This window comes from Cantharellus anzutake (assembly GCF_015039405.1).
Source record: "Cantharellus anzutake strain C23 chromosome Unknown EI90scaffold_46, whole genome shotgun sequence".
NCBI classification, from domain to species: Eukaryota; Fungi; Basidiomycota; class Agaricomycetes; order Cantharellales; family Hydnaceae; genus Cantharellus; species Cantharellus anzutake.
Window position 1 is genome coordinate 497,854 of NW_024066996.1, and position 20,889 is coordinate 518,742.

General features: G+C 48.6%; 7 protein-coding genes across 7 annotated transcripts; 2 read left to right on the plus strand and 5 right to left on the minus strand.

Moving 5' to 3' along the window:
• Positions 1-1,836: 1,836 nt before the first annotated feature.
• Positions 1,837-2,556, minus strand: EI90DRAFT_3070697 (uncharacterized protein). The gene is made up of 2 exons (XM_039061244.1): positions 2,310-2,556; positions 1,837-2,261 (listed from the first exon to the last, which is right to left on the minus strand). The coding sequence occupies exons 1-2, from the start codon at positions 2,536-2,538 to the stop codon at positions 1,915-1,917; spliced, it is 576 nt and encodes a 191-aa protein (XP_038912880.1). The 5' UTR covers positions 2,539-2,556; the 3' UTR covers positions 1,837-1,914.
• Positions 2,557-3,111: 555 nt separating this feature from the next.
• EI90DRAFT_3070699 (chitin synthase 2) lies at positions 3,112-7,808 on the minus strand. Its single transcript, XM_039061245.1, has 26 exons — positions 7,655-7,808; positions 7,153-7,565; positions 7,038-7,098; positions 6,651-6,985; positions 6,528-6,598; positions 6,392-6,468; positions 6,195-6,335; positions 6,028-6,140; positions 5,947-5,966; positions 5,870-5,885; positions 5,704-5,811; positions 5,574-5,643; positions 5,464-5,512; positions 5,338-5,407; positions 5,175-5,282; positions 5,081-5,107; positions 4,964-5,017; positions 4,827-4,832; positions 4,633-4,725; positions 4,240-4,570; positions 4,166-4,180; positions 4,081-4,102; positions 3,942-3,956; positions 3,631-3,888; positions 3,508-3,581; positions 3,112-3,437 (listed from the first exon to the last, which is right to left on the minus strand). Exons 1-26 carry the CDS (start codon positions 7,698-7,700, stop codon positions 3,331-3,333), a joined length of 2,700 nt encoding a protein of 899 aa, XP_038912881.1. The 5' UTR covers positions 7,701-7,808; the 3' UTR covers positions 3,112-3,330.
• A 139-nt stretch (positions 7,809-7,947) lies between these two features.
• EI90DRAFT_3127975 (uncharacterized protein) lies at positions 7,948-9,143 on the minus strand (the record flags this gene model as incomplete). Its single annotated transcript, XM_039064054.1, has 4 exons — positions 7,948-8,196; positions 8,257-8,466; positions 8,612-8,803; positions 8,859-9,143. 4 exons carry the CDS (start codon positions 9,141-9,143, stop codon positions 7,948-7,950), a joined length of 936 nt encoding a protein of 311 aa, XP_038912882.1.
• Positions 9,144-9,593: 450 nt separating this feature from the next.
• Positions 9,594-10,651, plus strand: EI90DRAFT_1946819 (uncharacterized protein). The gene is made up of 2 exons (XM_039052362.1): positions 9,594-9,660; positions 9,749-10,651. The coding sequence occupies exon 2, from the start codon at positions 9,931-9,933 to the stop codon at positions 10,489-10,491; it is 561 nt and encodes a 186-aa protein (XP_038912883.1). The 5' UTR covers positions 9,594-9,660; positions 9,749-9,930; the 3' UTR covers positions 10,492-10,651.
• Positions 10,652-12,405: 1,754 nt separating this feature from the next.
• Positions 12,406-14,565, minus strand: EI90DRAFT_3291421 (uncharacterized protein). The gene is made up of 5 exons (XM_039067275.1): positions 14,465-14,565; positions 13,338-14,410; positions 13,102-13,288; positions 12,995-13,039; positions 12,406-12,934 (listed from the first exon to the last, which is right to left on the minus strand). The coding sequence occupies exons 2-5, from the start codon at positions 14,096-14,098 to the stop codon at positions 12,551-12,553; spliced, it is 1,377 nt and encodes a 458-aa protein (XP_038912884.1). The 5' UTR covers positions 14,099-14,410; positions 14,465-14,565; the 3' UTR covers positions 12,406-12,550.
• Positions 14,566-15,302: 737 nt separating this feature from the next.
• EI90DRAFT_3070713 (uncharacterized protein) lies at positions 15,303-15,926 on the plus strand. The gene is made up of 3 exons (XM_039061246.1): positions 15,303-15,477; positions 15,518-15,711; positions 15,738-15,926. Exons 2-3 carry the CDS (start codon positions 15,521-15,523, stop codon positions 15,838-15,840), a joined length of 294 nt encoding a protein of 97 aa, XP_038912885.1. The 5' UTR covers positions 15,303-15,477; positions 15,518-15,520; the 3' UTR covers positions 15,841-15,926.
• EI90DRAFT_3018677 (uncharacterized protein) lies at positions 15,895-16,963 on the minus strand (the record flags this gene model as incomplete). The annotated part of the gene is made up of 6 exons (XM_039057246.1): positions 15,895-15,957; positions 16,189-16,431; positions 16,485-16,511; positions 16,568-16,621; positions 16,664-16,747; positions 16,799-16,963. The coding sequence occupies 6 exons, from the start codon at positions 16,961-16,963 to the stop codon at positions 15,895-15,897; spliced, it is 636 nt and encodes a 211-aa protein (XP_038912886.1).
• Positions 16,964-20,889: the final 3,926 nt, after the last annotated feature.

Sequence of the window (20,889 nt, forward strand, 5' to 3'; positions counted from 1 at the left end):
TTTCATGTCATCATTCTATCGGCTGTTCTTTATCTCGTTTGTAGCCGCACTCTAGTGGATAGCAGTATCCATGTATATAAGCCCTATCTCCACTGAAGGTGGCACTTCAGCGTTAACAACGACTAGGATTCTCGGGAACACCTCCATCGTCGTGAACTGACATGCAGTCCCTGACAGAGCTGTCAGGGGACGACTCCCGGGTCCCCATGACCCTCCCCTATGGTCCACAGCCTCTGGTCTGGCCAGCCCTATCCAGGGCACAATCCTACTGTGGGTAAGAAGATGTAATAAAACAAGGGCAAGTATATACACTTGCCTACTGTGGGTAAGAAGATGAGAAGGAAGCTAACTTCTCATCTTCCCACAGTGGCCCCATATCAGGAAAACTTCCGGGGATACCCGGAAGTCACATGAAGGAGTAGGAACCGGGCCCGGAGCATGCGCGCATGCGGGAAGCGCGGCGGGTGGAAGCGGGTCCGGGTCCGGGCTAGTCAGGGTGTGTGCCCTGACATATATGCATGAAGCCCCTCCCAGAGAAAGATTGCTTGGGGCCAAGGGGACTATACACCCTCTGTCTAGTTATGCTAAACTCATCTCAGACCAATTTCCCTCGCTATTTAGGACTGGTTGGTTTTGGAATTAGATATTAGGCTTAAATTTGAGACTTGTGCTGCGACCTTTGAGAAGCACGCTAGGAGAGTGACCGTGTAGCTGAGATCACGAGGTGCATATGAGTTAGATTGAGTACACTGGTATGCGGGTTCACCATCGCCAACTTCCATTTACAAATTCCCCGAACGGTTCCGCTGGCCAGAAAGACTCAGTGAGACCCATTAACCTGATTATGCATAACCGGAGTGCCTTGTATGGGTAGCCACAACAACGATATTGAGCGCCGGGCGTACTTCTCTGCTGGAGACAAGGGAATCACAGTGGTCGTGTGCAGGCTGAGGAGAGTTTGTTTCCCTACGAAGTCCTAGGTAGAACAAGCCCTAACCACATATATCTCATTCATAAATGTCCATAGGCAGGTAATTTGTTTGATGCCACTTGCAGGGCTATGGTAAGCGTCTGTCTATCGCGATTGAAGTGGGAAATGTATATGATAAAGAAACGGAGAATCGGGACACAGAAATGCTCATGGCTCCAAACGATATATGTCTGATCACCAGCGCTCAGATGTCTCCAGCCTGGCACCTTTCTTGAACGGCGAAGCCAACTGCCACAGTAGCCTGGGAGCCTGAGTGACTTACAAGACCTGTGGAAAGAGGACATCTAGATATCCCGAGGCATGCAGTGGACACGGGGAAATAGATGTGAGCACCAGGATCCACCAGAGCGGTGATAGGGACCACAGAAAGATAGGTCGCTTCCATCGTGGTAGACGTACCTCCTCACCGTGACCCAGGAGGCCCTTACGAGCGCCGTGGGCGAGGCCGCGGACATCATATCAACACTGGAGCAAGATTTAGCACCGAGATATGCAGACTCGGACCCAGTCGTTCCAGGGGAACGACTGGTGGAAAACATTGCATCCGGGATGATGTAAGCGCTACATGTGACTATACCGACGTCGGTTCAATGTGTATCACTATTTAGACCTACTTCGATGTAAACTCCCGAACGGCATGGCCACCGACTCCATCCCTATCCTATCCGCACCCATATGCTGAGCCAATGGAAGATACAATAAGGAGAAATGTCGCTGACGTCTTTGGGAAGACTCCAATTGAGAGCAGTCGTTGCCCAGATCCATCGGAGGGATTTGCTCTTGACAGCTCTGGCAAAACTTGATATACTGCCATTGCTGTATAATGGCGGAAGGATTCTAGTAGTCATAACACTACTTACTGTCCTTGGCTCTCAGCAAGCAACTGGACTCGGTGCACTTGGTGTAAGATCAGACTGTAATCCTTACTGCCGCTTCTCACTACGGGATCGGCTCCTTTGAGACGAAGGTGGGAGGCCACTAGAATCTAACCAGCAATCATCGTCGTCATTATTTTCGTTTTCCAAATCGTTGATGTCCTCCCATTTATCCATTTCAACAATTTCCCCAGGGGTAAATGTCGCTGAAAGGAGACAGCCAATAAAATGCCACAAAGTAGGAGCTTTATGGGAGAATTTCTTCGCTATCCGCTGGACAGACGGAAATTTAACTTCCTTGTGTGTCATTGATGAAGCTGAGAAATGGAAGCCAGAGGCTATGTCTGTTAGGCAATCGAGCTCATTCGTGAGTTGTTGGCGAGTGTAAAGGAGCACTGAAGCGAGAAACAGGGTAGGATCCAGCGAGTAGAGCATTTAGAGACACTTTTGGAGGCTTTCCCTTTCAATAATGAGACCAACAAGCGTAGGGAGAGACCCCTTGATTTTATGGAGATTTGTGGGGTTGTGACGCAGATCATCGCTAAGGCAAGCGTCGAGAAATTCATACAATATCAGACCATTTGCTTCGAAGGAGTTAAGCACAGCCTCTACACGCGCTCTCTTCGGCACTTGAAAGGGTAAAGGAAGTGGGGACTGGTGGACGTTCATCATATCGGACAGTGAGATCAGTTGCGCAATAATATTCTTGTTGAGTGTTGTTTGTTCGATTCAATATGCACAAATAACAGTATACGGCTGTCGTGGGAAAATGTTTTCCACCAGCCGTTCTGACAAGATAAACAAGCATAAACAGAACGGCTGGGTACGAGCCTGCGAGATATGGAACGGAGCTGGTAGTATCGTAAACAGACACCTACCTTACGCTAACGAATTGGCAACGAGGTATCAATGAAACCATGCATCAATTCGCAAATCAACCATTCGTCGCCACGCCTACTTCGCCATCGTTTGCGGTAGCGAATTGTCAACGGTAAACTTGCAGAACAACGACGCCGAGGTGGTGCAAGGAACCGAAGGGACGTCCACGTCCACCCACAGTAAATCATCAGGCACCTCGTAAGTTGAAAATTAGATATGCGATCTTGGGCCTTCGTCCCTCGCGCTCCCTCAGTGTGTTAAAAAACGATTAGCCATTAGGCAGGTATAGCAATTAACCGTACAGCGGCCGGGATTTCGGCACCTCATGACTTTAAAGTTAGGGGTCGCAAACCTCCTGCATATATCAAACCGCTAGCGGTGTCAACGTACCGACACCCCGAATGAACAAAATAATCGTTATTAAATGGACCACGTTTGAACGGCAATCATCAGCCTCGCCAGGAGATCACAAAGCAAGCCTCTTAAGGATACATAATCGAAACGAAGAACGAGCGAAAAAAAGACCAGGATGAAAAATAGTAGAAACAAACGAACGATAAGTAATGAAAAAGCGTTTGGACCTTTTCATTGACCGAATAATCGGAATATGACATAAAGAACGGAGCCCGTGAATCGAACAACGCTCAAACCAGCAAGAGCGTAGAAAAGCATGATAAGATAAGGGTTGATGACTTGTGAGCGAGAACCATAAAAGGTATCATTAGGTGGGTCTTCAGATGAGCCGTTTGGGCAGGGACGAACCTCCTGTACTACTAGTGAAGTGCTTCGCAGCCCAGTCATTGAAGAATTGGGAGGTGAACGCAATGACCATGATCCTACCAAAATCGATCAGCGCCTTACAAACAAGGGGATCAAACCGCCAACATGTTTGTTCCTATCCAAGCAAGCACTACATTGGTCCGACTATTCCGATCATGATCAGACTGCTTCGTCGCAGCGTCACGATGCTGCTTCTCCTCGGGTGCCGGAATACGCAGCGAATGCTGGCTCGCTTTCCATAGCTTATCAATGTCCTCCTTCGCAGTGATCACTTCAACTTCCATGACTTCTTTGCCGTTTTCATCTTTGACTTTCTTGGCGCCACCTAGGTCCTTCGCTGCGCCATTGTCGCCCTTTGTTCCCCTAGAAAAGATTGCTGAATGAGAACGACCAAGAAGATAATGTGTGACACCAACCAGCCGAGATCGTGACTAAAACACGATAAAAGATCGTAAGTGGTAAGCTGGGTGTTCGCTCATAATAGAGGAAACCCACAGATTGCCTGCATAATCGTGTCGGTGTCAGTAGAATGCAGGAAAAAACGTTTTAGTGTGCAGCTTACACATCGAATACATCACTACGCATGGCGGTTCAGTTCATGTCATCAGACATGACAAAATAACAACGAAGAAGCACGTACTTAGAATATTGACATCTGGAAGAAAAAAAATGCGTTAGCCTAGATGATGCACTTCACACAATTTTTCAACTCACAGCTCGGTAAAAAGAACAAATACTGGACAAAACTAGTAAAAAGATGCCATATCTCAAAGTGGATAATAGATCCAAAGAAATACAGCCCGTATGTCGCCGCCAAACTGATTGCGATATCGCGGAACGTGCGATTCTTCAATAGCTTACCAACATGCGACCATCCGGTTGCCGTGTGAGGAAGAGCCAGATACACCGTAAACCCTGCACACCATAGAGCGATGATGTTACATATGCCGAATGCGACTATGGCAAAGGTATATGTCCATTTTGAACCTTGAGGTCGATTACCGAGGGAACAGATGAGCACGAGAAGCAGGACGGCAATGTAGATCTACGAGAACACCATCAGTCGACGAGCCAACCCGGCACGGGAGCTACTTGTGATTGTCGCACCTTGAGAATTATTTCAAAAACCTTCGCACCTGCACCGTTAGCCAGAAAGTTGAATGCGTCATCAGGACCAGGGATTGTAGCGGATTGAACAAGCTAGAAGAGGGTAGTGTTGAATTCCTCCGAAACTATGTCAGAGTACACTACTTACGAACTACAAATCAACATGAGTCCAGATACACAATCAGTGATGCTCGGAAAAATGATACGTACAAACTGAGGCGGGGTGCCGCGCATAGGAAGAAATCAGGTTCTAACGTTTCAATGAACTGATCGGCGGTACGCACGAACTAATGAAAATCAATCCAAGTCAGAAAGTACATTGTTCCTCCGAGAAAACACTCACAGCAAGATAGAAGTTGGCTAGTGAAGTCCAGGCGAAAATCATCTGCAGCGCAAATAACAAAACATCAAACTACGCCAACCTGAAGTCGTCCCCCTGTCGACGAACCTGGACAGCATTATAAATGAATTCAAACTTGAAAGGGTAGAAATTCACGATGAGTCTCCAATGTTCGTGTTGGACAACAATGTTACAAACTCACCTGAAGGACAAACTTGCGCCAGACTCCATGACCGGAAGTCCATATTCTGAACATGTGGATAGTGGCATGAAGGGCAGCGAAAAAACTTCCATTGAGCCATCGTCGACGCTGCAAATGGATCATCGATAACAGATTTCCGTTAAGCTATAGGGTGAGGACTCACTTGTGAGATGAATTCGGGCACGGTAGTCGGGACATCAGTAACTGCTTTTGCCGATTTGACATACTTCAGCCTATTGAATGCCATTTCAGAAAGAGAAAATGACGCCATGCAAACGAGAGAACTTACACCCATGATTCGCTCTTCTTGGTCACAATCTCGAAACACAAGATACGATCTGCACATATCCCAAATTACTACCCACCAACCAAAGGGGCAGAAGCGATAATTAGAGTTACCTTCGGCAAGATACATATTACGAGTATTTAGGCTTGCACCGTGGATACCACCACCATGCATCGTCTCGCCCTGTGGATGAGAAAGGAAAATCAGATCTCGAGTACGGTCAACACAAACTGAAAGGCGAACCTTGAAGTAGCTCGCTAGTGGTCCGCTCCCGTTCGGCAAGTTCTGAAGAGCCTTGTACCGGTAAGCACTGAATGCGCCAGGGAGTACGCTAATGTATCCGAAGACACTCTGCGGAAAGGAGGCAAAAGTCAGAATTGGGTACCGCTGGCTGAGATAAACTCCGTACTTCAAGGGGTTTATCACTAGATTCCAGGGAGATCGAGGTCAGTAGATGCAACTGGGCAGTGAATAGCGACAACTGACAGGATGTTCGACATCTTGTACTGCGAGATGGATGAGAGTAAGTCTGAATCGAGAAACGTAGAGTAGTGACAAGCAACAAACTTCGAAGTTCTGCGATGCGGCCAGGGGACTAGTGAGCAAAAGCGAGCAACCACGACCAGTGTCAACGGCAATCTCTCCACAAGCGCCTCCAACGTTCGGATGTTTGTCGAAGCCTAACACAGAATACGGTCACCCAATTTGATAACGACGTGAGGGAACCAACTTACATTTCCAGAGCTCGTAAATGGACGTCCCAGTTGGCTTCGTACCTACGTCTAGAAGTACACAGACGTTGGGATTGATTAAAGGGCCGAAGGCATTGAAGAACCATCGGTGCGAGTTGAGTTTCTTCTTATTCTGCTCTTTTACTGCATAAAGAGTCCTGCTCAGAATTTTCCACTGGGATAACTGGAAATAGACAAACGGCAGAAGATGACTTGAATCGGGCAGGGAGCCTGCGAGACTTCGCCATTCAAGGTGACCATCACCTGAGTGGTAAACCTAAATAAACTTTGAGTACAAGCACTAAGATCCATGAGGGTGTTACGGAAGAGACGCACTCAAAGATGTGCGCCTGAACGTCTTTCCCATTGACGGTGTCCTTCGCGACACCATCTTGGTAAACTCCCATCTGTTACATCGCTTGAGTAAGCCTCGACGCAACTGTTTTCAAAAGCACTCACTAGCGTTAAGACCTTCAGCGTCCGCTGGTTGATTTTACTCCTCCCATCCGAAACGACACATACGACAACCTTCTGCCATCCATCCGCACCCCACGTCTTACTCCTACTCCTCCCACACAAATGCGCAATATTCTTAATGACTGCATTCATCGTCTTGCAGAAGAGTTCCTCATCCTCATTGTACATGGTCATAACAATGAAGAGCTCAGTCTTACGACCGTAAAGGAATGGTCGAAGGGAGTACTTGGCACGGACAAACTCATCTGGGTCAACAGTGCAGGCGGAGTACCGGATGTGTGTGAATTCGTCGTCTGTCCTGCCACTGACCAAGATACCTAATCACACCATCAGCCCTCTTTCATCCCAGAGTGAATGGATGCACCTCACCTGATGGTGCCGGCATATCTAGGACGAGATTCCCTTCGCGCAGAGGAACTTGACGAACGGACTGCGGGCATAATGATTAGTTCAAGAGCATCCAACAACTAGGCCAACCACTCACACGTCGCTTCATGAGCTGCTCGTGAGCATTGGACCAGCCACCGCTCGGGTCTCGATAAGAAACATTGGGACGAGAATAGGGAAGGGAACCCGGCGCATAAGCCACGGGAGAACGAGGCGGGTAGTTGGACTGTTGATAAGGAACAGAAGGAAGCGGCGGCGCACCGCGCACTTGCTCCATCTCGTACCGAGAGTTCAGATGAGTTTGAGAGTGATATGATTTGAAGCTTTTAGAGTCCCACTGCTCCTCAGGAGGCGGTTGAGAACTGTCTAAACCGTACGAACCGAGACCAGACTGCATGCTGTAGTCGTCGTACGGATGTTGAAGGGCGGAACGAGCGAGGCGTGGTGAATGTGAAGATGCACTGTAATGATTGGGTTGATGCTCCTGGTGAGCAGGTGATGGATACCCAGCTGCATCAACAAATAGACAACATTGCAAATTTTCGAAGCGTCAGTTATTACGGACTTGTCTCCTGGAAACGGAGAACTTAATGAGTTACCAGTAGCGGCATGATAAAGAGTGGCATAATGCTGCGAGTCAGCCATGACAAGGGAGGCAAAACGAGGACAGATTGTTGAGCTGGTTAAAGAAAGTCGCTAACAGCAAGGCTGGAGTCAATGAATAGATACAAGGTGGCAATCCGAGCGACGATCACAATTCAATCGCGCTGATCAAGTCAACAACCTCGATATTGAAATTGATAATTACGAAAAAATCTCAGATGAGTTGATGAATGAACGCGGAGCGTTGACTCAGAGTGAGTATGCCCAGGATAGATACTATGAGAATAAGTTACACAGTAGGGTTCGCAGTATGGACATGGGGTCTTGCGGCAGTAGTGTCATTGGAAAGGGTTCGAGCAGCTCTGACTTCCTTCCTCTTCTGATGATTTCTTGGGCTATATGTATGCTGGAACTTGGATCCAACATCCACAAAAGTGGTGCTGCCTATCTTAATTGATGACTTGGGTCGGGGTTTGGATGCAACCTGTGACAGCTTCGTCTGCGCCAATTCCTCCAAGGTCGTAGGGACAATGGGTGTCTAACGATGACGATTATTAAGCCTTGTCAAGGACAACACAAGGAGCATTCGATAACATACTTTGCCATCATCCACAGGTTCCCAGTACACAGACGAGATAGAAGTGGATGGGAGTTGCTCCCAGTCCGCATCATAATCTGCGGCGGCGGCATCATCACGATCTACCTTGGCTGGCTTGACATTGATATCTCGCTTTTCCGGGGGAACTTTGGCAAACACTCCAGTAGCCGACTCCCAAGCACGAAGAAAACCAGTTTGGAGTTCGAAGCCCTAACGCAAGCAAGAGATGAGCCTCAGGAAGCAAAAGACAATACTTTCGAAACCAAAAGCTCAGAAAGTGAATGTCATAGAAATCGCATTCATCATAGAAATCCATTGGACCAGTGAGAAAGAGGGAATCTAAACGAGAACACACCTTCCCGAGATTCCTTTGGTGGGACTTCAGTCTTATAATGGCTTCAACTCGTTTGATGCTTATACTGTGCTGAGCAGCTAACCGTCGAGGGCTATTGGCTTTAGGGTCACGTAACCATGCATTATATACCGTATTACGGAGTGCATCCGAAAGCGGAGGTGGTGGCTTGAATGTCGGATTTAAGGGGAATGGCTATGGATAACTCATTAGTGATGACCTACACGTGTGAGGGAGGCGTCGCACATACCACTTTCCCCCCCAGCCAATTGGTCGAATGTAGCTTAGGTTGTTTGAACTGGGATCCAGTGGTCTTTAGCCAGTCCCGATATAACGGACCACTGTCTCTTCCAATAGGGTTCCCGTCTTTATCCCTCGCTGCACGGCGTCCCCCACTCTCACGTGTTTTCGAAGAGGACGCATCTGAGCTAGCCCCCGCGCTGGAGACAGATGATGTTGATATAAAAGCCCTCTCCCCTATGACATGTCGACAGAGGGGCGACACGAGTACTTTTGCACAAGTGAAAGGAGGCATTTACGGTTGCCCAGCAGGGCCAGGTTGAACTTTCGTATTGTGGCCACAGGTCACGTGACTCGGGATTTTTTGAGCTCACTGCTACGCGTGTTTACGTATCTTCCACTTCCACGGTTGTCTTCACTCCCCTTCCGACTTTCGTGTGCAAAGTGTAACATAAGGGATTACTTGCACTTGGATGCCACATTTTTGACCAATTAGTGCCCTTTCACTCATGCTTATTTGCGACTTCTGTGCTTCCGTACGCCTTAACACCCAGCGCCCTCACGATACGAGAACCCTCGGCTCGCCCCTTATGACCCTGGATTCCGCCTCCCGCTGCCTCGGCAGTGACTCTGTCATAGCCTAGGCAAAACCCAACCCTATAGCATACACAGAGGTGCACGTATTCATCCCATATCAACCCTCTACCCACCTCTGGGACGCGTTATCTCGTTCTCTTTGGGCGAGATATAACCGTCATTAGACGTGTCTGAAAGACGCTCTCATGTCTCTGTGGCCCAGGCTATTTTACACCGTATGACCGCTCATTTTGGCTTGTTCATTCGGAACGCTGATGTTGACCGTGACGCGTCACCTCCTACGGACCCTTCCACTTTGTTGAGGAGGCCGCTGCGACGTTCTCTATTGGCTCATTGGATGACCAGAGTAACGCGACGCGATAGCATGCAATGCGAATCAAGTCAGTGACGTACTCTTGTGTCTTCTCTGAGACTTTGTGGGTGTTCGGCAGAGCTTCATCGGCATCGTAAGGGTGGGGTCGGCATTCTGCCACGGCCTGACCTTCATGAGACTTCATGGCCAGATGTTCAAGATGCGAGATGAGTCGGGAGGTGAACACCAACGCACTGGCGCGGGATGTCGTTTCACTCCAGGACCTACAGCAGATTGTCTCTGGAGGAGCACGATCCCGTCCTTGGCTCCTGAAGCGACATGGTTTTCTCGTTGCGCTCTGGTGCGGTTCGGGGGAATGGCAAACCTACGGAATACTGTGTTTCTTATCTTACCGCTTCGGTTGTTTTGCGAGTGTTTTCGGCCGTGGGATGACCGAACTTCCCAAAGGATGCTTTGGAATATGGCCTCAAACTGTAAAAATACTCTGGCTTTCCAGGTGTTGTTTGGTGGGTCACACGAGTTGAGGGTGAACCATTCAAGGGGAATAGACGGGAGGCCAGCAAGGGCATTATTGCAGTTGAGGGTCTGGGAGGGTTTGGGACTAGGTCTCATAGATGGCGAGCGTCGGTGCTTTCCCGTTTCTTTGTGCTTGGAATCGTGCCCCATCACTCTACTCCTTACACCCCGTCTCCACAATCATTTTGTCACTAGCATGACTTGCGATGCTCCATGAACTGCTCTTTTAACATGGAAAGACGGCTTGGATTCAGTTGACACATTCGTGACGCCATTGCGCTTTCTTCAGCCACCCGACTTTGCCCTTACGACGCGATGAAAGGAGGAATCAGCAGGCTATGTCCCAGCCATGCGAGTGCAATTCAGCTTTCCCACTACGTGTTGCTCTGGTTCACGGTAACAGGTCTTTAAGGGGCTGCTATAGCTTGCGCTGGGCTGATCTTATACCCGTGCTAGGCGGAGCCTTTATTCCCACCTGGCGCTTGCCTCTGGCCCGGTTACCTGAGAGCATGTAGCCCCTGCGGGGAGAAGCTGGTATCACCATTCCGGCCGCTGCATGAGAGATATGTTCTCGATTCCTCGAAGGTGTTCGTTTGCCAATGTGGCAACTTGGGTCTCAGAGATGCAAACTGCTTGCAGTGTACCGGCTTCGCTGGTTGCACGGTGTATGGGATAGCTTTCGGCCAAGCTAGAGGGCCTCGGGAGCAAAGGGCTTACAACCGTGATGCGTGGGACGGACAATTCGTACGAACCCACAGATAGCGAATCGCAAATCCTCTTGTGGTTAGCTTGCTTCGCTTTCTTTCTGGAGTCCTGGGGGTGAAGAGTGAAGGTGATGGAGTTGAGTGGTGGAAACCTTGACGCCATGTTGCTGGCAAGGGAGTACTTGGGTCCAATTGGCAGTTGGTGAATGCATGCTTGGCTGTCTCTGAGGGAGTTGCCGCAATTCCGTGCTAGGGTCTGATGGCCTTGAGGACCACGATTTGACATGCGTCATGGGAGGTGAGGACTTAGAGTCCGGCGACCCACCCTTGCAAATATATAACAATTTTTCAACTCCTGCTCTCATTTTGATTTGAGGCAGTTTTACACATTACTGGCGTTTGGCGCTTTGTTTGATCATTCCAATGTAGACCAATCGGATGTCTGGGGCCCAACCTCCGCCCGACTTGCGAGCTATGACTCCCGTAATGACACCACCGCTAAATGCGCAACTGACCGAGTTGTCTATTTGAGTGGCCCGCTGGCCCGATAGCTCTGTGACAGTGACTGAGATAGTATTTTCCCCAACCCATTTGCATGCATTCCGTTCTTACTTGTTGACAACTTTCTGAGTAAATGTAGCTCATGTTCAACCTGCCAGGATACGAGAGATGTCGCAAAGCAGACATTGTTCCCACAATTATGCGTGCACACGTAGGAAACCGGGTGCGTTGAATCACGAGACTAATCACGGGATAGCTGTCTGCCCTCAGCTGACCTCAGGTTTCCAGCTTCTGCTCCGGGAAACCTGGTTGCGCTCTGTCGGGACCGCTTTGGCATTCACATGCCTCACCTCACCTTTCGCGCAACTTAGCCTGAATGGGCCAAGGCACGCTGCCTCATCGTATGCGGAATGTTTCGGCACGGATGCGCGAGGCGCACCATTCAGTGGAAGTGAGGACATTGTCTAGGCCATGCTTATAAAAGAGCCCTGATAGCTCCCCTTTCTCCTCCCTGTCGCCTGGTATCTCGCGCCCTTCTGGTAAGTGAGATCCAACTTGCTGCTCGTTTTCCTGGCTTACACCTTTGACCCGCTGCTGCTACTCCCGTTTACTGCTTGGTGCTTCCACCGGAGTCAGCTCTCGGTGTTCCGGCTTATAGGGTATTAAACTTAGCCTAGATATGGGTATCCTGTCCTCGCAAGCTGAGCACTTACGTGAGCGCTCAGCTTTACACTCGCCCTCCTGCGAAGACAGGATACTCGCATCTAGGAATTAATGTTAGGCAAATGGTCGGGTATATAGACCTAATATTGCATAATGAATTTCTAATTTTTAATTGACGAGGTGCTTGAGTAAATCCCAAATTGTTTTCGGATCCGTGCAGGGTTGATTGCCACCAGCCGTCAAATGCGCCAAATGTAGCACACAAGTTTAGAATTAACGTTGATCATGCAACAAATGACAAGGGTTGCTACCACTGTGTCCCGCCGTTCGCATTTACAAGTGCTTCAAGCTTGTGAACGCAAGAAAAAAAGCAGCTTTGTCATACAGATCACAGCCAGATTACTCGTTTTAATATTCATGATAGTCGTGGCGGACTCTCCAAGGCTCGTCAACATCAAATCCCCGCACGGTTGTCACCATGCATACAGTGCCATACGCCGTCTCCAACGAGGCCTCATTGCCGTATGCGACAAAATCCACCTTAACGAACTTTTTAGGATTCCCATTCACTTCGATGATCCCTAGCCTCCCGGGGCTCCGGCCTTTGTGTGTACGGATCAATGTATTTACGCCGCCTTCCATCTCGCCCCATGTGTGGAGCTTGGCAGATCGAGGGAGTATTGCACGAGTTCGATGCTCGGAGTGGTACTCGGCGAAGAGAACGTGGTGAAAGGTGATGCTGACCCCCGTTTGAATTAACATGTGATAAAGAACGGCATCACGACCTTTGAGCTGAAAGAAAGATGGAGTATGAATGCCGATACTGCACCGTGGAGGCTGCATTGTCCCTACCTTGTGACTGACTGAATCCGCCTTCTCCAATGCCCCGTCCATGGGCTAGGTGGGTATACTCTTGAGCCATCGAGAATGTCGAGACGATCGCATAGATAATGACTCACATATTGATGTTCCAGATAGAAGCACAGACGAGGATGTTCGATGTTGGTGAAAACACTGGGAGCAGTGAGTGCGTGATATAGCAGACTGAGATTGTGATTGGAACCCGATTCAGCCAAGAAATCGGTGCCAAATGATGTATTGTCGCTACTAGTGCTATCAAACGAGAGCGTGTACGAGAGCGTCACTCTGTCAAATATTAGAATGGATTGCGAAAACGGTTATTGGATACGCTCACCGATGGCCGCTCGTGACTGGCAAAACTTCATGCTCACAATCAGAAAAGAAGGCTATCCACTCGAGATTTGCGCCGCTTCCCCATTGTGTAGTGTACTCCTCGTGGCCCAGGCTGTTGTTGCTACTTTCCGTTCCTGGTGCTCTGACCACAAGCTGACCTCCCTCGTGTCGGGCAGGCAAATTGATAAGCAGTGTCCCGAACATGTCTGAGGAGCGAGGGGTATCGATATGTCCCTTGAAGAAGTCGCCAGTAGAATAAACGTTAAGTTTGTCCAAACAAGCAATGATCCGGACCCTTCCAGTGTCTGCTTCCAGTGCATGCAGAAAGTTCTCATCATCGCTCATCTGTCCGGCGGGCGAGTGCGGATTCGAAGGAAGCAGAAACTTGGATATGTAAGTAATGATACCTAGACTATAAGGGTCCAGGCTCCCTGCAGGAAAAACTCCAAAGTTCTCCTTTTGAAGCACGAGGGCGCGACGGTACGAAGGATCAAACACGTCTTCTTTTCCCTTCCCAAACGAGGCCTGACTAGATGCATTGATGAGTGGCACAATTTCGCTTTCATTCTTCAGCGGGAAAGAGACGGGAGTGAATTTGGGTGATGATTCCCCAGACGTTTCGGAAAGCAGTATAGTGATGGATACGTTCTCATCCAATGGGATGTTACCAGTGCAGAAGAAAGGGCGCTCGGTCGCCTCGAGGGCGGATTTAATGGCCTGAAGTTGCTCTGGGATGTTGGTGTTTTCAATGTTGCTCGACATTGCAAGAAGGTAGAGAGTGTACTGCTCTCAAAACTCAGCTAACACACCCGATCTGAGATCCAATTCAATTCCGGTACCGAGATGCTGTCGTTCAATGATTCCGAACATTCAGACCACGGCTCTCACTAATACCATTTGTTGATATCCCTGCACCTAAAGCCTTGCTTTCCCTGTAGCGAATTGATGTGTGTGTGGTGCCAAAAGCGGATGTAAAAACCATTTTCGGGCTTGGTTTCCCATCAGCTCCGTCGCGCTAATTGTAAATCTTCGGCCGCGATGAAAGCAATGACTGACCCCTTTCGGTGTGTATCTCTTAATCCAACATCGATCACCTCCCACTCTCAGGGAAACACGACTGATCCTCACCATCATGAAAACGAACGAGTGGGGGAATGGAAAACGATTAGCAGCTGAAAAAATTGGCGGAGTTGCAGTCCAAGTTGGAGACGACTGGGCGTGAGATGAAGATTCGAATGGAAGTGATTGAGACGGAGCCTGCAGCTTTTATAGGCACAGGATAAACGAATAAACGAATAAATTCGGCCAACTCCGCTACAAAGCAGCTCAGGTAAGACATACAAGCCGACCTCGTTGGTCCGTAACAACGCATAGAAAACACAGTGAAAACCAACACACTCCGACCAATTTCTTAACTACTTTCCTAACTTTCGACGGCCCTTAACCATCTCCCCCCAAACCCAAAATAAAACCCCAAATTCTCCCTGCCAAATGAATGAACCCGGAATGCCACACATGTCCCATAGCGGATGCGCAACGCGAGGACAAAGCTGGAAAGCGACAGGATGTGATGTTGGAGTAACAACGACCCGTGACTTACCAACCAACACCACATGATCCCTCTTACATCCGTATTTGCCTCGTGACACAATGTATATAATTGTATATACTGTTTTCGCTCTACTTTCCTTTTCTCCTCAGTTCTTCATTTACGGAGACTGAGGTTAGTATCATTGCTTTTAGTTAGTTGTTACATTACTTACTCTGTACTCTTCTGTACTATAGCTCCCGCTTTAGGTTAGTACTAAACGTAGTAATTCAGTTCTTCATTTACAGAGACTGAGCTCCCGCTTTAGCCCTCCTATTATGTGAGTGCTTCAACGTTCAGTTTGTCTTCACAGACTGACTTTGTGTCCGATGGCCTCTTACAGCACATGACCTTATCATGGAATCACTTTCCTCAGTGTGTACATCGCATTATCGTTCTAACATCTGTGCTGCCCTCCCTTTGGGTATGCACTTCCATTGGTGTTGGCAGATTGTAGTCACAGCTTTGTCCAATCACTTTCTAATCTCAATATTTGATTGCAGTACACTCGCTTTGATAATCACCCATGTTTGATGGCTTCTGCCTTTAATCGGTCTCTTTCACCCAACAATCGCATTATTTTGCATAACCCACGGATGTTGGTCTACCGGTGGTTGGATGCATGTTACGTTTGCTTCGGCCTGGGTTTTTGCTACACTATTGACTGCCCTGTCCCCCTTTCATGCCCCTCCTCCCAAGTTTTGTTTGTTCCTGCGATCCAATATCCATCGTGTCACCAAAACCTCCCTCAACTCTATGCCTTTATTCGGCCGCCAGCCAAAACTCCAGATTGATGCGGCCCCAACAATAATAGGGTCAACCTTGGCATGCAAGGCAAAGCATAGTTAGCAAGATTTCTTTTGCACTCAAACTCGAAGTGAGAAATTCTGGTATGGATTGCATAGGATCTGCATAATTACACGCCGGTGCCGCCAAAGGGAACGTATGGTATATGTACATAATGCAAATGTTATTTCTTGAGCTCGAACTCTGCCCAAAACATATTTACGCCGAGTTTTCCACAAGAAAGGAACTAAACGTACAGATGGGATACAGATGTGGTGAAACTGATTGTAGACACAAGATATAAGCAAGAAACAAGATACACGGGGACCAAGAAAGTTTGCTAATGGAAACAGTGCAACATGCGATACGCGATTTCTCATCAAAGCCTCACCATCCTCAGGTGGATCCTGGTTTTTGTTCATCTAATTCCTCATGTGGGTGAGGCTCTCCTATGTTCCGAAGGTAAGCTAAGACGTACGGAATTTTCAATCCTCGCAATAGCCCTTTCATTGAGTTTCTTGACATGTTGCTCATGTTCCCAAACGCCGCCATGAGCCATGAAGGCAAACCTCCGCACAGTGGGCTCAAGGAAGACGTAGCAGTCCTTGTTGTTCCTGAAGTAATGATTGGCTTTGTGAGAGGCAACGGCAATGGAGCTCAGGGTCTCGACGCACCTGATGGGATCATTCCAGTTATAGGACTGCTTGTGGCGAAGCGCTTTCTGAAGAAGATATTCATCAGCAGAGAATAGTTAGATATGGAAATACCACCCACCAATGCAGGAACGAGCTTATTGCTAATCTATGAGATGAATGAATTCACCTACAAATGCATACCATGCATGAAAAGGAACGTACCTTGTACTTTCTTGAGCCGCTGACTATGGGATCGCTGTGAGGGGAACGTATAACCTGATCACCCCCCGAGGAATAACACTAGCACTGGAAGCTCACCATGACGATTGTATATGGGGTGTGCTTGATCAAATGATGCTTTTCTCCATCTTCCCACTCAACCAGCTGAAGCTGATTCAATAGCTGGAATCTTAGCGTAAGCTTTAGGATTGTTCATGGTGTGCCATGGCATACCAGGTCTTTATGATGACAACTGCTGTTGAAGAACCCCATTGGCCTTCGGATCTGCCTGCTGGCAAGCCAGCCTGCACTCCACAAGTGGGGAACATCCTCATTAATATCCAAATCCAACCTTTGTCCATACAGTTTCTGATGGTGCGATGACGTAAGCAATAGCATAGGTGGAATCCAACAAGCGCCTTACTTTCCAAACTTCCAGGGTAAAAAGACTTCGTATTTGCCTATTTACTCCGGACAGCGCAAGATAGTCTGTGATCTGTGAGAAGGGCCAGGTCAGTTCCAAAACTCACACCACAGATCTCTGGATTTATGCACCTCGAGGCCATTTTCCCTGCTCATAATCTGGATAGGAAGAGATGGGGCTCCGACTAGTACTATTGAAGCCTGGGTTGAAGGGGGATATCTCACTTTATCAAGTATTTCGACAGGTAGGCTGAGAAAAGGAGAACGATCGTGGTGCCATTCAGGGATATCTGAAAGGTTGCTTACTATTTTGGGGATGGTACGTTCCATTCCCCCGTTCGCCTCAGGCCTCAGTTAGTCCGTCTAAATATAAGCTTAAATGTGCTGTATATTCAACGGGGTAGAGGTAAAAGGCTACCGGGCCTTTACAACTACTCCGAGGTATATATATGTAATTTACATATCTCGGCACAAATAAATAAAGAAATAAACACATCACTATAATGGGAATTATAGTGATGCAACATAATATAAATATCACTATAATCGGAATTATAGTGAAGTAAGGTTAATCCCTTACATCCTCCTCCCTTGCGATATTGAATCGCAGACAGGGTACAAGCATATGAAAGGGAAAGCAAGCATATTAGGGAAATATAACACTCTACATACAAAGAATGTATGCAAGCGGGGGTACACTCATTGCAGGAGGCTATAGTAGTAGTTTGTAGGCAAAGCCCACTTAGAGTTTCTCCTGGAACATATGTACCCAGCTCTTGACAACAGCATTGTCGACGATGAAGTAGCAAGTGTCAATATGACAAGCTAGAGTAACGGTTGAGTCACCGTCAAAAATCAAAAAAGGAAAGGAAAAGAACCAACAACGGCATTGTTGTTGATGAGAAAAGGCAGTGACACCTGAATTGGTCCGCTGCGGGATTGGGCACAAGTTTATAATGCCCACAAGTTTGCGGCATCATGGCTTCCACCCAGCAAGAGATGAAGCAGTCAACCTGAAGGTTGATACTCCAGTGATGGAAGCAACTCACCGAAGGTCAATGCCCCGGTGATGGCCAGTGATTCCACACCTGAAGGTTGATACTCTGGTGACACAAATAACTCACCGAAGGTCAATACCCCGGTAATGGCCAGTGATTCCAAAGGTCACTGAGGCCGCTCCTCCCTAGAGTGTTCTCTGGGAGTAAAATAATAGTTTGATATGAGTCAGCACGATGCTGACCCACAAAGATAACCACTAAAGAGTGGCACGGGTTTGTTTCTCCTCCCTAGACAGTTGTCTGGGGAGTAGTTGAAAATTCAACCTAGGAATCTAGGTTAAAAAAATAAGACAAAATTTCCGCCACACTTGAATGTGGGCCGGAGTTCTGAGCAGTGATCTGCTCCTCCCTAGATAGTCATCTAGGGGAGTAGAGAGGTCATTCTGTCCATATGAGTGACAGAATGGAAGCGCGGCCCATGAACTGGGCAGGACTGAGCATGTCTGATCATTCAGACACGGGTTTTTTTTTTTTGTTGGGGGCGGCTTGTCCGTCGGTGGGACAGCTTGTTCACTGTGAAGTGAACAATAGAGAGAAGCCCTTTCCTTAGAAAGGGCCAGCCTTCCAGATGGGAAGGCAATAAGGAAATGAGCGCGGTGCAGAGAGGCACCGCGCATTTTGACGACCTGGCACTCAACAGTGCCAGGAAAACACAGACCTTCCCTTGGAGGTGGGGTGTCTGTTGGCAAGACAGATCGTTCACTATGCAGTGAACGACAGAAGAGAACCCTTTTCCAGATGGAAAAGCAACAGAGAAATGAGCGCGGTACAAAGAAGCACCGCGCATTTTGGGGGCCTGGCACCCAATAATGCCGGGAACACACAGACTTTCCCAGAGGTGGAGTGTCTGTGGGCAGAACAGATCGTTCACTATGCAGTGAACGATAGATGAGAACCCTTTCCTTAGAAAGGGTTGGTCTCCCTTCCGCGGAAGGGGTGGAGAATAATGAATCACCAAAATCGCGATGTGGAACAGCATCGCGCATCTTGGTGACCTGGCACTTAACAGCGTCAGGAAAGCATCCCTCTTGGCCTGCAGAGGGCCAAGGAGGTGGTTCGGATTCGACTTCCTGCAGAGTGGAGGGAGTAGGTGCTGCTGGGTTGTCAAACCCAGGAATTTCCGAAGCGCTGGGCAGCTCTATGAGCTGGCACTTGGCAGCAGCTGAAGCGCTGCCGATTCCATCTATAACCATAATAGATGAGAACCCTTTCCTTAGAAAGGGTTGGTCTCCTTTCCATGGAAGGGGTAGGAAGTCATGAACCACCAGGTCCGTGGTCCGGAGCATCCTGGTGACCTGGCACTCAAAAGCGCCAGGAAAAACGCTCCTCTTGGCGTGAAGAGGGCCTCTGAGGCCCCTCGAATCCATCCTCCCTCAGATCAGGATGAGTAGGGGGTTGGGAGTGTGTAAGGAGTATCTGGGTTGTCAAACCCAGGAATTGCCGAAGCGCCCGGGTAGCTCTATGAGCCGGCACTTGGCAGCAGCTGAAGCGCTGCCGATCCCATCTAAAACCGATGGTAAACAAGTCGCTTGGGCCCTCACAATGTCGCTAGATCGACACTTGGCTCCCACTGGGGCAGGAGAGTCAATGAGACTTTTACACAGCGAAGCGCTGGGTGGCTCGGTGTGGTCACACTCTACAACATTAGAGGAATGGTTATTCCGCCCCAAACTGGGCGGAAGGGAAGTCTCAGCACGCTTTTCTAGTGTGCAAGTGAGTGGGGAGGGAAGTCGGGCCTGAGTGGCCACGGGTGGGTCAACTCGCGTTTTTGTCCGCGGTTCTAACTTTGTTGACGCGTTCACATAATACTCATGCGCTCTTGAAATAGGGAGAGCGGGCCCATGATGGTGAACGCGAGGGTGGCAGTAGGACAGACACCAAGTGAGATTGAGATGCTGCAACAGGTTCAGCATCTCCTGAGATGGTACAACGTGTATGAGACGCGTTGCTGGGCCCTCACGGGCCCAGATCACCACTTCCAGATGGAGTGGTGTTGACTCCCACCATAGGACTGGAGGAAGGGCCAGCCGTGTGGGTGTGAGTCCGGAACTTCCTGGTTGTGAGCATTAGGAAGTGAAATCAAAGGTTCCGGTGTGAACCTTGATTGAATGTGCGCGTCGTCAGGGACAACGATGCGTGGGTTGCCAAATGGGGTTCTGGCACCGGTGTTGTGGTAGCTTCCCAAATCCTGAGATTGGGAGGGGTTGCCTCTACTCTGAGGCACAGCCTAGGTGAGCGTGCGTCTAGGAACGGCGCACGCGCGATTTGCGCGTGAGAACTAGGCGCAAATGCGCGTTGTCGGGCTAGACAACGCGTGCGTGATCAATGATGCGCGTTGTCAGGGTAGACAACGCGTGTGGGACACAGCAGGGTTCCGTCACCAGTCATGGTGCCGAGATTGTAAAAGGAAACTAGCTTAAAAAAGTGAAAGGTTGCTTACTATTTTGGGGATGGTACGTTCCATTCCCCCGTTCGCCTCAGGCCTCAGTTAGTCCGTCTAAATATAAGCTTAAATGTGCTGTATATTCAACGGGGTAGAGGTAAAAGGCTACCGGGCCTTTACAACTACTCCGAGGTATATATATGTAATTTACATATCTCGGCACAAATAAATAAAGAAATAAACACATCACTATAATGGGAATTATAGTGATGCAACATAATATAAATATCACTATAATCGGAATTATAGTGAAGTAAGGTTAATCCCTTACAATATTGCACCATGCCACTTCACCTTTGGAAAGTTTCTTACGAGGGCTGCTCGGAAAAGTATTGGTGGGCTGAGCCTTCCTGTGCTTTCTGGGAGATGGGGTCCTAGGGGTAACAACTTCTTCGCCGGAA